Here is a 15401-nt window from a genome sequence, read left to right as displayed (position 1 = left end):
CTTCACCACCCTATTGTCTGTGTCTTTGGGTTATGCATATACCCATATGAGTTCATTGGTTGATCTCTCCCCCCTCCACCTTCACCTGCCTTCCCTCTGAGGCTTGACAATCTGTTCCATATTTCTATGTCTCTGAGTCTATTTTTGTTCATTAGTTTATGTTGCTCATTAGACTCCACATGTGAGTGAGATCATGTGATACTTATCTTTCTCTGACTGGCTTATTTCATTGAGCATAATGCTCTCTAGGTACATCCATGCTGTTGCAAATGATAGGAGTTCTTTTTATAGCTGTGTAGTATTCCATTGTATAGATGTGTTACAGTCTTTAATCCACTCATCTGCTGATGAGCATTTAGGCTGTTTCCAAATCTTAGCTATTGTAAATTGCGCTGCTATGAACATAGGATTGCATGTGTTTTCTCTGATTGGTGTTTCTGGTTTCTTGGGATATATTCCTAGAAGTGGGATCACTAGGTCAAATGGGAGTTACATTTTTAATTTTTTGAGAAAACTCCAAACTGTTTTCCACAGAGGCTGCACCAGTTTGCATTCCCACCATCATTGTACTAGGGTTCCCTTTTCTCCACAGCCTCACCACTTGCCATTTTTTGATTTGTTAATGTAGCCATCACAACAGGTGTGAGGTGGCACCTCATTGTCATTTTAATATGCGTCTCTCAGATGATTAGTGACTTTGAGCATTTTTTCATATGCCATTTGGCCTTCTGTACGTCTATTTTTGAGAAGTGTCTATTTAGGTCCTGTGCCCATTTTTTAATTGGATTGTTTATCTTCCTTGTGTTAAGTTGTATGAGTTCCCTGTAGATTGTGGAGGTTAACCCCTGATCAGATGTATCATTGGCAAATATGTTCTCCCATGGAGTGGGCTCCCATGTTATTTTTTTATGGTTTCTGTTGCTGTCCAGAACCTCTTTGTTTTGATGTAGTCCCATTGGTTTCTTTCTCCTTAATTTCCATTATCCTAGGAGATGTATCCATAAACATATTGCTATGAGAGATGTCTGAGATTTTGCTGCCAATGGTTTCCTCTAGGATTTTTATGGTTTCACATCTTACATTTAAGTCTTATCCATTTTGAGTTAATTTTTGTTTATGGTGTAAGTTGGTGGTCTGATTTCACTTTTTTGCATGTATCTGACCAATTTTCCCAACATCGTTTATTGAAGAGACTGTCTTGATCCATTGTATTCTCTTGTGTCCTTTGTCAAATATTAATTGAGCATAATGGCTTGAGTCAGTTTCTGGTTTCTCTGTTCTGTTCCATTGGTCTACATGCCTGTTCTTGTGCCAGTTTCAGGCTGTTTTGAGTACAGTGGCTTTGTGGTATAAAGGCAACAAATTGGAAAAGAGGAAGTAAAACTTTCACTATTCATAGATGACATAATACTGTACGTAGAAAACCCTAAAGACTCCATCAGAAAACTACTAGATTTAATAAATGAATTCAGCAGGACATTCAAAAAAGAGAGAGCGGAAGATATACACAAGTAGAAGAATATGCCGTGTTCATGGATTGGTAGAATCAACATCATTAAAATGGCCATAGTACCGAAAACAATGTATAGATTCAATGCAATCCCTATCAAAATACCAAAGGCTTATTTCACAGACCTAGGACAAATATTCTGGAAATTTATATGGAATCAAAAAAGACCCTGAACAGCCACAACAACCTTGAGAAAGAGAAACAAAGTTGGTGGGATCACAATACCAGATATTATCATGTTATACCACAACCATTATTTTGTTGATTTTTATTACATAAGAAACTTTTTTTGCCATTTTAAGGCTATTTCAAATTATGATACATCAATACAATAAAACACTATTTACTTATAAGCAACAAGGTATAAAACAGTTTCCAAGGTATATTGTTAAGTAAAAAATGCAAGATGTTTAAGACTATGTAGATAACGTTTCCATTAGTGTAAAAAGTTGTGGGTTATATATCTACATATGTTATATAACACATATAAACATACATTGAAATATAGAAACTGACCATGTACTTACTCAGAAGAAGCATTTAGAAGACTGGAGCTCAGGGTAGAAGAGAGATTTATTTTATACTTTTATTAATGTTTTTACTTTTTTCTTTTTAAAATATTTACATTACTTTTTTGAAGATAAAAACAGTATTTAAATTTCTTTGTGCTTCAAAGTTCTAGGACTACCACAGGGTACTAAACTAATTAGCATTTATTTTTATGACATTACTATCAGTTGTGTCAAAGAAATTTTGGTGAATAGAAAAGATGTCATGAGTGTTGAGAACAGAATGAATGGGACTAAGGTTGGAATCAGCGATGCCAATTAGAAGGCTGTTGCAATTATCCAGTTAAGGAGATGGTGGCCTCATCTTTGGTGGCAGCCATGGAAGTAAGGAAAAATGATGTACACATAGATGTATAAAATCACAGAGGGGTCCTAGCTGGTTTGGCTCAGTGGATAGAACGTCAGCCTGAGGACTGAAGGGTCTCAGGTTCCAATCCAGCCAAGGGCACTTACCTGGGTTGCAGGATTTATCACCAGTGGGGGATGTGCAGGAGGTAACCAATCAATGATTCTCTCTCATCATTGATGTTTCTATCTCTCTTACCCTCTCCCTTCCTCTCTGAAATCAATAAAGATATATTTTAAAAGTAAAAATAAAAAAATAAAGATAGAAATAAAATCACAGAGGGGTCACATTTTATTGACAACTGAATCTACCAATATATTGTTTTATACAAATAAAAATGTATCATATTAACTATACAAAGTCTATTAGCATTTGAATAAAATTATTTCAACAGATTTTTTGTAGATTTTGTAATTTAGTAAATATGGCAAACAAAGTCACTGAGCACTAGTTAAAAGCATCAGTTTTAAATGCAGACAAATACATACATGCATGGAATCAATCAATCGAGCACTAATATTCCAAACTTGGATAATCACTAATTTGCAAAATACTATTTCTAAAAATAGTGATAAGAAAGTTAGGTTAAAAAGCTAAAACTTGAAATTTTTTAGCTTAGATCCAGAAAATACCAGCAAATTCAGAATTTTAAGATTGATCACCATAATTTGTTGAATGTGACTGCTCCACAATTTGTACTACATAAATCACAAAAGCGTAATTTTCTGTTGTTGAAACAATGACTTCCTTGCTGCTTTTAACTGTAGTTTTATAACTCTAAAGAAAGATGCTAACAATTTGCATAGGTGGGTAGAACATATGATTCAAAGTAAAAATAGAAAACACCAATACAATGTACTTCAAATAATTAGGAACTTTATCTCTCTGTTAGCAAAGAGGCCAAGTCACCCACAGTAACTTTCCTGTAATAACAAAGAGAGTGCATTTCACCTCTTAAATCTGAGCCTAGGCCTGGCTACCTCATGAACTAACAATGCCAAGGTGATTTCTTTGGCTTTCCAAGGTTTTCATCTCCCTACCTATGGAATTGAAGGAGTTTGGTTAAGGTGGCCGGTAAGAGCCATTTCCACTAAAAACATATTACATAAATAAGTCAGCTTAAGACTACATGCTTTGGGAAGAAATTTTAGATAGAGTAAGAAGTACATTTTTTAAAAGTAGGTAGACATTTTTTTTCTACCTGTGCAATTCAGAACTCTTCTATACTGTTGTTCAGAAATTTTTTTTCTCATGAAAAGTCAATACTAATGACTGACACTATTAAAAAGTCTAAAAGTGAAGCATCTAACAATAAAAATATTGTCTTAAAATGTAAAAGGGTTTGTGGCATCTTGGTTAAAAAGTGGTATATCACTAGCAATTGGAATAGCAGCCTTTACATTTTAAAAATGTAAGTACAGTTGGCATACCATCTTATATTGATTACTAGAGGCCCGGTACACAAAAATTTGTGCACTGGCGGGGGAGGGGGGTGTCCCTCAGCCCCACTTGTGCTCTCTCACAGTCTGGGATCCCTCGGGAGATAATGACCTGCTGGCTTAGGCCCGCTCCCAGGTAGCAGAGGGCAGGCCCAATCCCTAGGTGCAGCCCCTGGTTGGGCTCAGAGCAGGGCCAATTGGGGGGTTGGGGCACCGCCCCCTGGCACACTCAAGGCAGGGTCGATGGGGAGGTTGTGGCATCACCCCCTGTCATGCACAGAGCAGGGTGGATCAGGGGGTTGGGGTGCTGCCCCCTGTCACGCACAGAGCAAGGCCCATTGGGGGGTTGGGGCTCCGTACCCTATCATGCACACAGCAGGGCGGATCAGGGGGTTGGGGCACTGCTGCTGTCACACTCAGGGCAGGGCCGATGGGGAGGTTGCAGCTCTACCCTGTCACACACAGAGCAGGGCCCATGGGATGGTTGGGGCGCCTTCCCCTGTCACACACAGAACAGGGTCAATCAGGGGGTTGGGAAGCTCCCCCCTGTCACACACAGGGCAGGGCTGTTCAGGGGGTTGGGGCGCCTTCCCCTGTCACGAACAGAGCAGGACAGATAGGGAGGTTGTGTCCCCACCCCCTGTCACACACAGGAGGTTTGGGCGCTGCCCCCTGTCACGCTGATCCCAGTGCTGGGAGGCCTCTCGGCTCCACTGATCCCGGTGTTGGGAGGCACATTACCCTTTTACTATATAGGGTAGAGGCCTGGTGCACGGGTGGGTGCCGGCTGTTTTGCCCTGAAGGGTGTCCTGGATCAGGGTGGGGGTCCCCACTGGGGTGCCTGGCCAGCCTGGGTGAGGGGATGATGGCTGTTTGCAGCTGGTCACACACCCTTCAGGGTGGGGGTCCCAACTGTGGTGCCTGGCCAGTCTGGGTGAGGGGCTGAGGGCTGTTTTCAGGCTGGGGGTGACTGAAGCTCCCAACCACTCCTTTTTTCCTTCTTTTCTTTTTTATTCTGGGCCAGCTTTAGCTGTGAGGCTTGGCTCCAGCTCTTAGTCCTCTGCTGCTGAAAGTAGGTTTCTGGCCTTTGTTTACAATGTTGCGATCCTGCTGGCTGAAGCCCAGCGGACTAAAGCAGGTTTCTGGGGTTTTGTTGAGCTTCTATATTTGTTACATAGTTGATTAGAGTTGCAGCTCAGAGGCCTGCAGTGGCAGGCGGGGAACGTTGGAGTCCTCCGTCACTGAAGCAAGCAAGCCTCATATTAGTTTCAAGCTGCCTGGCTGCCCGCTGCCATCTTGGCTGGCAGTTAATTTGCATATTGCCCTGATTAGCCAATGCGAAGGGTAGCGATCGTATGCCAATTACCATGTTTCTCTTTTATTAGATAGGATAGAAGCAACTCAGTCCAATATGACCAAAGTGGTGAGCTGTATCTTCATTTTAGTTACAAATCTGTTTTGCTAGAGAAAGGAAAACCATAAGTGGTAGCTGAGAATTGAAGAATAAGCAAGGACAGATTCTCCCTGCAGGTGACCGAGGAAGCACAGCTCTGCTGACACCCTGATTTTGGACTTCTAGACTCCAGACTAGGAGATGGTAAATTGCTGTTGCTGGCAGCAGGTCATGGTGGAAAATACAAAATAAGATTATTGAAATAGGTTCAAATGTGTCAGCAATCCAATTTTGTAAATCCTTTTGTATTTTTTTAAACACAAAATTTGTAAAACCCATACCTAAGAAAGAAAGAAAGGAAGGAAGAAAGAAAGAAAGAAAGAAAGAAAGAAAGAAAGAAAGAAAGAAAGAAAGAAAGAAAGAAAGAAAGAAAAATATCCTCAGGTGAGGATTAACAACAACAACAAAATAACCATCAAGCCTGGCTGGTGTTGCTTAGTGGTTGAGCATCAATCTATGAACTAGGAGGTTACGGTTTGATTCCTGATCAGGGCACATGCCCGAGATGTGGGCTCAGTACCTAGTAGAGGTGTGCAGGAGGCAGCTTATCAATGATTCTCACTCATCATTTATGTTTCTGTCTCTCTCCCCCTCTCATTTATATAATTATTTATTAATATTGATTATTGCTGATTGATCGTAGTAAATAAATGACTGTAGCCCTGGCCAGTATAGGTCAGTGGATAGAGTGTTGGCCCATGCACCAAAGGATCACCCCAGGTGAAGATTAACAAAAGAAAAAAAAAAGACTGTAGTCATTGTGATTCATCATTTAATAATTCATATAACTCATTCACTAAATAATTTCTCTCTTTTTACTGGTCAAAAGCCATTTGCTGATAATACACATATTAAATATGTTTATATTTTATAATATATGTGTATAATTTTTAAGCATTCTTTAATAAATCTATATAACTGTGAAATGGAGAATGCACAGGAAATTGACCAATGGATATAAATAATAAAAAGTCCCTTTGAAAACAAGGATATTTCCTAACATCTTGAAAGTCATGAGTCATTGCATGAGGGGATTACCAAGATATATATATATATAGAGAGAGAATTAACTAATGCCTCCTGACACTTGTGAATTTAAAACAAGTGAGTCCAATTTGATCTTATGCTTAAGTATTGTTAACGAAGGAGATGAAACATTACTGTATCTATTAACCTCCCAGAAAGCATATTCTAGTGCCTAGCTGAAATTGCTTCTTCTGACATTCAAATTCATTTCTCCTAATATATGCTACAATATAAAACAAGAATCCCCAAATAATTCAGAAAAAGAGCTGAACTACTTTCTGAGTCTTCAGTCTTTAGAAGCTGTGTTATGATGTAAGGAATTGAGCTGAGTTTCAAAGTAGTCAAAATACATGAGGCTGTTCAACTGAGGTGGAGCTATAAAATAGCCTAATACTCAACATTTTGATAAAAGGAATATAAATCTATAAATCTAGATTGTTTATTGTATTTATTTTTAATTAAAATTTTTAGGGTGACATTGGTTAATAAAATTATATAGGTTTTGAGCATACAGTTCTTTGACACATTATCTGCATAGTAACTGTGTATTTACCATGTAAAATCAGACCATCTTCCATCACCATATCTTTGATTCCCTTTAACACTTACCCTTTGTTTGCTGTTGTCTGTCTGAGAGTTTTCCTTTATTTGCTTTCCTCGTTTGTTCATTTGCTGCTTTCAGTTTTATTTTCCACATGTGGGTGAAATCACATGGTTCTTGACTTTTTCTGTCTGACTTATTTCACTTCACATGATATTCTCAAGATCAATCCATATTGTTGTAGTAAATAGCATATTTTTTAAAAATATATGTTTTTATTGATTTTTTAAAGAGAGGAAGGGAGAGGGATAGAGAGAGAGAAACATTGATGAGAGAGAAACATCATTGATCAGCTGCCTCCTGCACGCCCCCGAAGGCAGACCGAACCCTGACCGGGAATCGAACCAGTAGCCTCTTGGTTCCTGGGACAATGCTCAACCGCTGAGCAACACCAGCCGGGCTATTTTATCTTTTCTTATGGCTGAGTAGTATTCCATTGTATATATGTACCACATCTTTTTCCAATCATCTATAGAGTGACACTTTGGTTGTTTCCATGTCTTGGCCATTGTGGATAATGCTGCAATAAGCATAGGGGTACATATAACTTTGTGAATAAATGTTTTCAAAAAACTTTAGTAGGTACCCAGAAAAGGGTGCTGGGTCATATGATTCCTCTATTCTTAATTTTTGAGGAACCTCCAAAATTGTTTTCCATAGTGGCTGTACCAATTTATAATCCCACCAGCAGTGAATGAGGGTTGATTTTTCTCCACAATCTTTTCAACACTTGTTATTACTTGTCTTGTTGATAATAGCCATTCAAATAGGTGTGAGGTGGCATCTCATTGTAGTTTTCATTTGCATTTCCCTAGTAGCTAGTGAAGTTGAGCATCTTTTCATATACCTGTTGACCATTAGTATGTCTTATTGGGAGAAGTGTCTCTCCAGGTCCTCTACTCAATTTGTAATTGGATTGTTTGTTCGGGTTTGAGTTGTATGAATTCTTTTTGTATTTTGGAAATTAATCCCCTGAGGGAGCTGTTCAAGAGCTTCAAATGAAGATTAAAGAAAAACATGTAAGAGATCCAAAGAAACTCACATTGCTACATTATACATACCGACACTGTGTGCCCAGATTTTTGCTAAGTGCTGTAAAGAAATCTCTCTCCTTTTCCGTTAACAACTGTGTGGTAGGAAAGACCCAAAGTGAGACTGGGAGTGCAAAGGCGGGCTCCACAAGTGTCAGGGAAACACTGAGGGATGAGTAAGGCCTGGAAGAAGGCAGAGAAATTTTATCCAACAAAAAGATTTCAAACAATATTTTTGAAGCCACTCGGATTTCCCCAAGGTCAGCCTACTTCTGTTGATACTTGCCATTTCATCATTTCTGCATTTGTTGCTGCTCAGAGTAAGGAGACAGACTTGTCCAGTAAACTTCCTTGTCCGTCTTATGCAAGAAAGGAAATTGTGACTTGAACACACAGCCACCAAACAAATTAACATTCTTATGTCTTGGGGTTGAACTTCCTAAAATACAGATAAAGTGTTCATTCTTCAAGATTCCTTTTCCTTGAAACTTACCAACAAAATACTCTTGGACTCAGAAACTGAGGAGCGAGAGAGTGAGAGAGAGAGGAAGAGGGGGAGAGAAAAAGTGAAAGAGAAAAAAATGAATTCATCCAAATCACCAGCATCACAGAGCACAGGTAAAATTTACAATTCTCCGTTTTCTTTCACAGATATGTCTTTTTGGAAGAGGTGGTAAATATGTTGAAGGACAGGACTGTAGAAAAGGCTACAGTAAAGCAAAAGAAGAGAGACAGAGAATGAAACAGAGGAAACATGAAAGAATGGTTAGAAGAGTACATGTTATCCTGGGAAGGTCACTGGACTTGAGTTCAGGGCGGGCTACCAGCCTGCGATTTCTGCCCTCTCGGTATTCACGGTGTCCCATTGGGTAAGGCACTTCACTTCTCTGGAACTCACTTTCCTTGTGTGTAATATGTTGTTTGGGAAGGGCAGGGAGAGGAACTACTAGATGACTTTGATGTTTTATATGATTGCTTTACAAAGGACTTGGAAAGTGAGGCACTAGGAAGAGGAGAGCAGGAGACAAGAAAAACAGAGGGTGAGAGGGGGAGAGGGAGAAAGGAAGTAGATAGAGAATGAAAGGGGAAAACTGTGAGTGACTTAGGAAAGGAAAAATGGCACATCTGTCCAACTTCATGAATCCGTCTTAAAATTAGTAATGGATTATGCTAGTGGTTCTAAAAGTGTGGTTCCCAAACCACCACCACCAGCAGCAGCAGCTCCTGGGAAACTTGTTGGCTCCATACCATCTCTAACTGAAGTCTTAACTCTGGGGGTTAACCTGTGTTGGAACCCTGTAATCTGTGTTTTAACACACCCTCCAAATGATTTTTACATATACTGAAGTTTGAGAAGAGCTCAATATAAGCACTGCATGTGGAAGGAAATATGTATGGTTGAATAAGAATGTATTATGCCTCTGGCTTAGGGAAGATGGGCCATATTTGTGTCTTTCTACAGAGAGAGGATGCGTCTCTTCCCAAGTGTTCTTATGGACTGTTGCTGGGATCTCCATCCAACTACTCAGTGCCTGTTTTATCACTCGATGTGTCTGTGAGTGCTGAAGGTCAAATGCAGTCTTCCTGGGGAATATTAGGAGTAAATTCTTCCTTGCTGCCTGTGGGTTCTCTTCTCCCATTAAGAGTATTTATATACTACCTTTCCCGTCTATTTATTTCCAGGTCATTCCTCAAACCAGAAGCACCAGCTAGTATAGAACTGTTACCAAATTTCAGTGACCTCGGATGCATTTTTAATGATAGACATTTTTCATCTCCTTGGTAGACCTGAGTGCTTCCCTTTGTACCTCTGTCATTCACTAGTAGAACCTCTTCTATGAGATATGAGCCTGAGACATGACAAATCACTTTTTGGAAGGAAGGGTAGAGAGGGTTAGACTTGGCATGAGAGAGAATGTTAACACATTTGTCTTCTCTTGGCCTATGGGCCTGAACTAAAGTACATTTATTTTTATAAATTACCAAAACCATAACATGTAATAAATTCCCTCTTTTTAAAGTAAATCTCAGTGCCTCTCAATGCAGAAGGAAAAGTAGATAGTAAGAAGATATGGTAATTGTTCGCAATTCTGTTATAAATATAAAAATAATAAAATTTATTTTATCAAAAGAGTAATAAATATTAACTGTGCCCCTGTCCTTACAGTGACATATCACATCTTTCAACTCTGTGATGAGAAGAAGGACCAGCCATATGAGCTCATAGAATTCAACTGCTACAATAATGCATCAGGTATAATATTCCTCAAATTTGAACATAAAATTTACATATCAACATTTGTTGGCTTCTAAATTGATTTTGGGATAAATAACGTAGTTTGAGTAGGTCCTGTTTTTCAAAAACAAAATGTAAAATCTTGCCTGTACTGTAATAGAAGGATAAGGAATGGTTAAGAAGACAGGAAATCTTGGGGACATTAGAGCAAACTTTTAGAATAAATTTGAAGTATATATCTGAACCCTAAATCTAGAGGTGAACAGTGTTATCCCCAGGAGTGCACTTATTAATATTATTATTATTATTATTATTGTTCACCTGCTTCCAAATGAAGTAAAGAAAAAAATGTGTAACATAGAGAATTTTGAAACAGCTCAGAAACATACTTTGTACGCTCTTCCACATAGTTTCCAAGTCTTAGAAAATGCCATATGACCCTAGAAAATGACTTCTTTCCTTGGGTTATAATTTCCTCACTATTAAATTAAGAGAGACTAGACTATTTAATTTTTAATAAATTTGAAGACTTCAATTCTATAATTGTAAGAACCAGTTTGGAGATTTTGTTGAGTGTACATTATTTGGGCAACATGAGAGATGGTTGCTTTGAGGTCAGTCCGATAAAATGTATCACAACTTTCTCTGACCTTGGCAAGTCTAAGAACAGCTAACAGGGCCCTATATCAATAGCATAAGTAAGATAGATAGTATATATGGTTTATCTAGAAAATAAGGATCGTGTCTCAAAAGACAAGGATATTTATGGTTGTTTGTGTTTATTGACATAGGAATTATTAAAGTCTTAGGTAGTAAGAAGTGGGGGAGGGGGAGGTTGTGACCAAGAGGTTCCAAGGCCTCTAACTATAAATGATAGACTTCATAGGGCTTGATGAAACTTTCTGTTTTCATAATTGGTTCATATAGGACATTCATGGAAACTTCTCTCCTCCTAGGTTCAGTCAAGAATTGCTGTCCATTGGGCTGGGTACATTTTCAATCTAGCTGCTACTTTTTTTCTACTAACACCAGAAGATGGTCAGAAAGTGTGAAAAACTGCTCCAGCATGGGAGCTCATCTGGTGGTTATCAACTCAGAGGAGGAACAGGTAGTTCAAGTACAGACTCCCCGAGTGTCAGTGTAGCATTCCCCACATGATCTATTCCTTTTTCCATACATGTGTATGGTGTGTGGACCATAATTAACATTTTTTAACGAACATACTAAAATGCATTTTTTTCTTACTATTTCTGTAAGTCAATGCCTAATCTAATTTATTTTCATTTCTAGGAAAGCCTAAAGTAAAAAAGAAATTTCCATGTTTAGTTCCTTAGCAAGGCAGGAAAAAAAAGGAGTGGGGTCCCTTTTAGAATGGCCATTATGTTTATAAATCTATTTGAATGAGACAAAGCAAATAGAACCCATTACCATTAAGTTGTGATTAATAATGCTTTGTGTTAATCTCTGTTGTAGATTTGGCTGCAAATCACAGTAGATACACTTTCAATTATTGAGAACCTCCTTTGTTGAAGATTCTTTTTTGTTGGTTTAATTGTATGTTGAGTATATTTTTACCACAATTTTAAAAAATCAGAAGATAATCCTCTATGATCTTAACATAGGTTGTCCCCAAAAGATGTATACATACTTTATATAGGCAGTGTTCATTAAAATACATTTCATGTTCAAAAGGTAATAGAAATTATCTGTTAGAGTGCGTGTACATTTTGGGACAACATCCTGTGTTTCAGGGCCACGTGTCTATCATCTTTAGTCTAGGTCCTACTTTATCTCTTTAATTAACAATTACCGTCAACATTTATTTAGAATTGAAATAATTCATCTCCTTTTTTTTTTTTTACTGTCTATCTTCCATAGAAATTCCTTTTCCATGCAAAACCTAAAGATAGAGAGTTTTATATTGGACTAACGGACCAGGTGGTTGACGGTCAGTGGAAATGGGTAGATGGCACACCTTTCACGGAGTCTCTGAGGTACTTAACTTCTTTCTTGTAGGAGAATTTAACACGACCCTAAATCCTAGTTAGCCCATTTTGGAGGCGAGTTCTCAGAACCTCCTTCTGTTCCACGAAGTATATTCAGGGCCATCCTATTGCTCTGGTTTCCTAAGACTATCTCAAATATAAAGGTGAGTAGATAAACATGAAGAAGTGAGCAGCCCTGGCCTGTGTGGCTCAGTTGATTGAGTGTAGCCCCGTGCACCACAGGGTCACTAATTCAATTCCCAGTCAGGGCACATGCCCAGTTGTGGGCTCAATCCTCAGTAGGGGGCGTGCAGGAGGAAGCTGATCCAATGGCCCTCTCCCTCCTTCTTCTCTCTCTAAAATCAATAAAAAAAATAAAAAGAAATAAAAAGAATGAAAGAAAAAAAAGAGGAGTAGAATTAGATACTAACACTTTGGAAATGCATCAGCGACAAAGTGTGGAATTCATAGTTTTATGCTCCTAAACTGTAATAAATGAGACAAAAATAGTAATTTGAAAAAGACAGAAGATTCTTATGGAGTGAACACTCTTTTCTCCTTCATAATGGCTTTACAGAAGTAGAGCACAGCATTTGGAGTTTTCAAAGTTTTCATCTTTATCTCATTTAACCTAAGTTATATCTTTCTGAGATACATCGATATTATGCCTTTCACTTAGCATTTGAGGGAACTAAGATTGGAGGGGCTTCAGTCAGTTCTGAGAGTATAGCCCACATGTTCTGGTACTTTTAAAAGTTGCTTCACTGCCCTAACCGGTTTGGCTCAGTGGACAGAGCGTCAGCCTGCAGACTCAAGGATCCCAGGTTTGATTCCGGTCAAGGGCATGTACCTTGGTGGTGGGCACATACCCAGTAGGGAGTGTGCAGGAGGCAGCTGATTGATGTTTCTCTCTCATCGATGTTTCTAACTCTCTATCTCTCTCCCTTCCTCTCTGTAAAAAACCAGTAAAATATATTTTTTTTAAAAAAATTGTTTCACTACTACACTGTAACACCATTGAAGTATGCACCTAAATTAATACAAATTTTGTGTAGACTAAAGGGAATCAAAGGGGAGATGACATATGAGTGCAAAGAAAATAAATTCACCAGGACATCAGTTATTCCTATAACCTCTCATCCCAGGTCTAGTCTGTGAGGGAGCATGACAGAATGGAAAGAAGGCAGAAAGCTCCAGTTCAACTTCACTACTGACAAACTCTATGACTTAGACAAATGGGTTAGCTTTTCTGAAATCCCTTTTCTTCATCAATAAAATAGAGATTATAATTCCTACCTCACAAAATTGTTGTGAAGTTAAATAACACAAATGTAGCTTGTCTGGTATAGTAGGTCAAATTATCTCTTGTTACTGGGATTTAAAATCTCCCATGCTATTTTTTGTTTTTTTTTGTGTGTGTATGTTTTTCAGCTTCTGGGATGCAGGGGAGCCCAACAACTTACTTACAGTGGAGGACTGCGCCACCATAAGAGACTCTAATAATTCTCGGCAAAATTGGAATGATATGCCCTGTTTCTTAAATATGTTTCGAATTTGTGAAATGCCAGATAAAAATATTTTGGACAAAGAGAAGTCTTCAAGAACAGAAGGCACAACTTAAATGTATTCATGAGGAGGACCAAGAACATGAACACAGCCACAACTCCACAACACGAGAAACGTGTGCACTGTACTTCAGAAGGACTCCCACAAGCGTTTGCTGATTTGATGTGAATAAAAAATATTTTTGAATGTTATAATTCATGATACTGACTGAAGCGCATTTTTCTCTATATGAGTCTCTCAGGTCTTTTCAGAATTTACCAAGCAATTCTCTAGGAAATACTGTAAGAAGAAAAGCATGTCCCTTGTGGTACATCAGCTTCATATGTGAGAAATTATAGGAGGATACAGGGACAAAGCCCTGGCCGCTGTGACTCGGGTGGTTGGAGTGTTGTTCCATGCACGGAAGAGTCCCATCCGGTTCCTGGTCAGGGCACATGCCTGGATTGTGGGCTCAGTCCCCAGTGGAGGGTGCAGGAGGCAGCCGATTGATGTCTCTCTCATTGATGTTTCTCCCTCTTTCTCTCTTTCAAATCAATAAAAACATATTTAGAAAAAATAAATAAAAGCAAAAAAAAAATCACATATCCTTGAGTGAGGATTACGAAGATTTCTTTGGAACACTATGTGTCTGTCCATATCTATATATCTGTCTATGTCTATGTCTATGTCTATGTCTATCTCTATATCCTTATATATCTATCTACATCTATATCTATGTCTCCCCTTATTCATGGTTTTGCTTTGAATGTTTTCAATTACCTACAGTCAACTGTTGTCCAAAAATATTAAATGGAAAATTCTACAACAATTCATACGTTTTATTTTTTTGAAGTCCCATTTTTAAGTCTTATTTTTAAAAAGTGAGTAACCCATTCACATGATTCAAAATCTAAATGTAAAGGAGCATATAAAGTAAAAAGTCCCCCTCTTTCCTCTACTCCCCATTCTTCCTCCACAGTCCCCAGCCACCCAGTTCCCTTCATGGAGGCAATTAATGTCCCTACTTTCTTACCTATGTCAGTACTGTCATGCTTTAAAAAGAATATATCCAAGAGCTAAATTCCAAGGAGGTGGAAGAGGTATAAGGTATAAATGGTGATGGGGAAAAGAAAAAGAAAATAGCCAGTGTTTGGAGAGGATGTAGGGAAACAATTCATAAGTTTTAAATTGCTCACTGTTCTGAGCAGCATAATAACAATCTTGTGCCACCCCACTCTGCTCAGGACCTGAATCACCCTTTGTCCAGAGTCCTGCCTCCACACTGCATTCCCTACCTACCCAGTAGTCCCTGTCTCATGATCAAATCAGCTGTTGTGGTATTGAAGTTCTTGTGTTCAAATAACCTTAATTTTACTTAATAATGCCTTCAAAGGGCAAGGTGGCAGTTCAAATATGGCAAAAGAAGCTGTAAAATGTTTTCTTTAAGTAAAAAGGAAGCGTGTATAAGTAAAAACATAATACACTCATGCACACACACACACACACACACACACACACACTCAGAAAAGAATCGTACAGCAAAATTTACCAAATCATACAGCAGATGATACTTTTAAAATAGTACATTCAACTTTACTTAAATTTAACAAATAACAAATTGAAGTGAAATTAGAGAATTCTGAAACTTCAAGAATATTTT

General features: G+C 38.4%; 1 protein-coding gene across 2 annotated transcripts; it reads left to right on the top strand.

Moving 5' to 3' along the window:
* The first annotated feature begins 8273 nt into the window (after positions 1 to 8273).
* On the top strand, positions 8274 to 14310 carry CLEC4E (C-type lectin domain family 4 member E). Of its 2 annotated transcripts, XM_081083180.1 has the most exons (6): positions 8274 to 8593; positions 9438 to 9530; positions 10143 to 10229; positions 11168 to 11319; positions 12090 to 12205; positions 13628 to 14310. In XM_081083180.1, exons 1-6 carry the CDS (start codon positions 8557 to 8559, stop codon positions 13815 to 13817), a joined length of 675 nt encoding a protein of 224 aa, XP_080939306.1. In that variant the 5' UTR covers positions 8274 to 8556; the 3' UTR covers positions 13818 to 14310. The 2 variants fall into 2 exon arrangements, with proteins under 2 accessions (XP_080939306.1, XP_080939307.1); XM_081083181.1 differs by lacking the exon at positions 9438 to 9530 and having other exon boundaries at positions 8338 to 8593.
* Positions 14311 to 15401: the final 1091 nt, after the last annotated feature.

The sequence above is a fragment of the Myotis nattereri genome, assembly GCF_964212035.1.
Source record: "Myotis nattereri genome assembly, chromosome: 2".
NCBI classification, from domain to species: Eukaryota; Metazoa; Chordata; class Mammalia; order Chiroptera; family Vespertilionidae; genus Myotis; species Myotis nattereri.
This window is presented reverse-complemented; position numbering and strand designations above follow the sequence as displayed.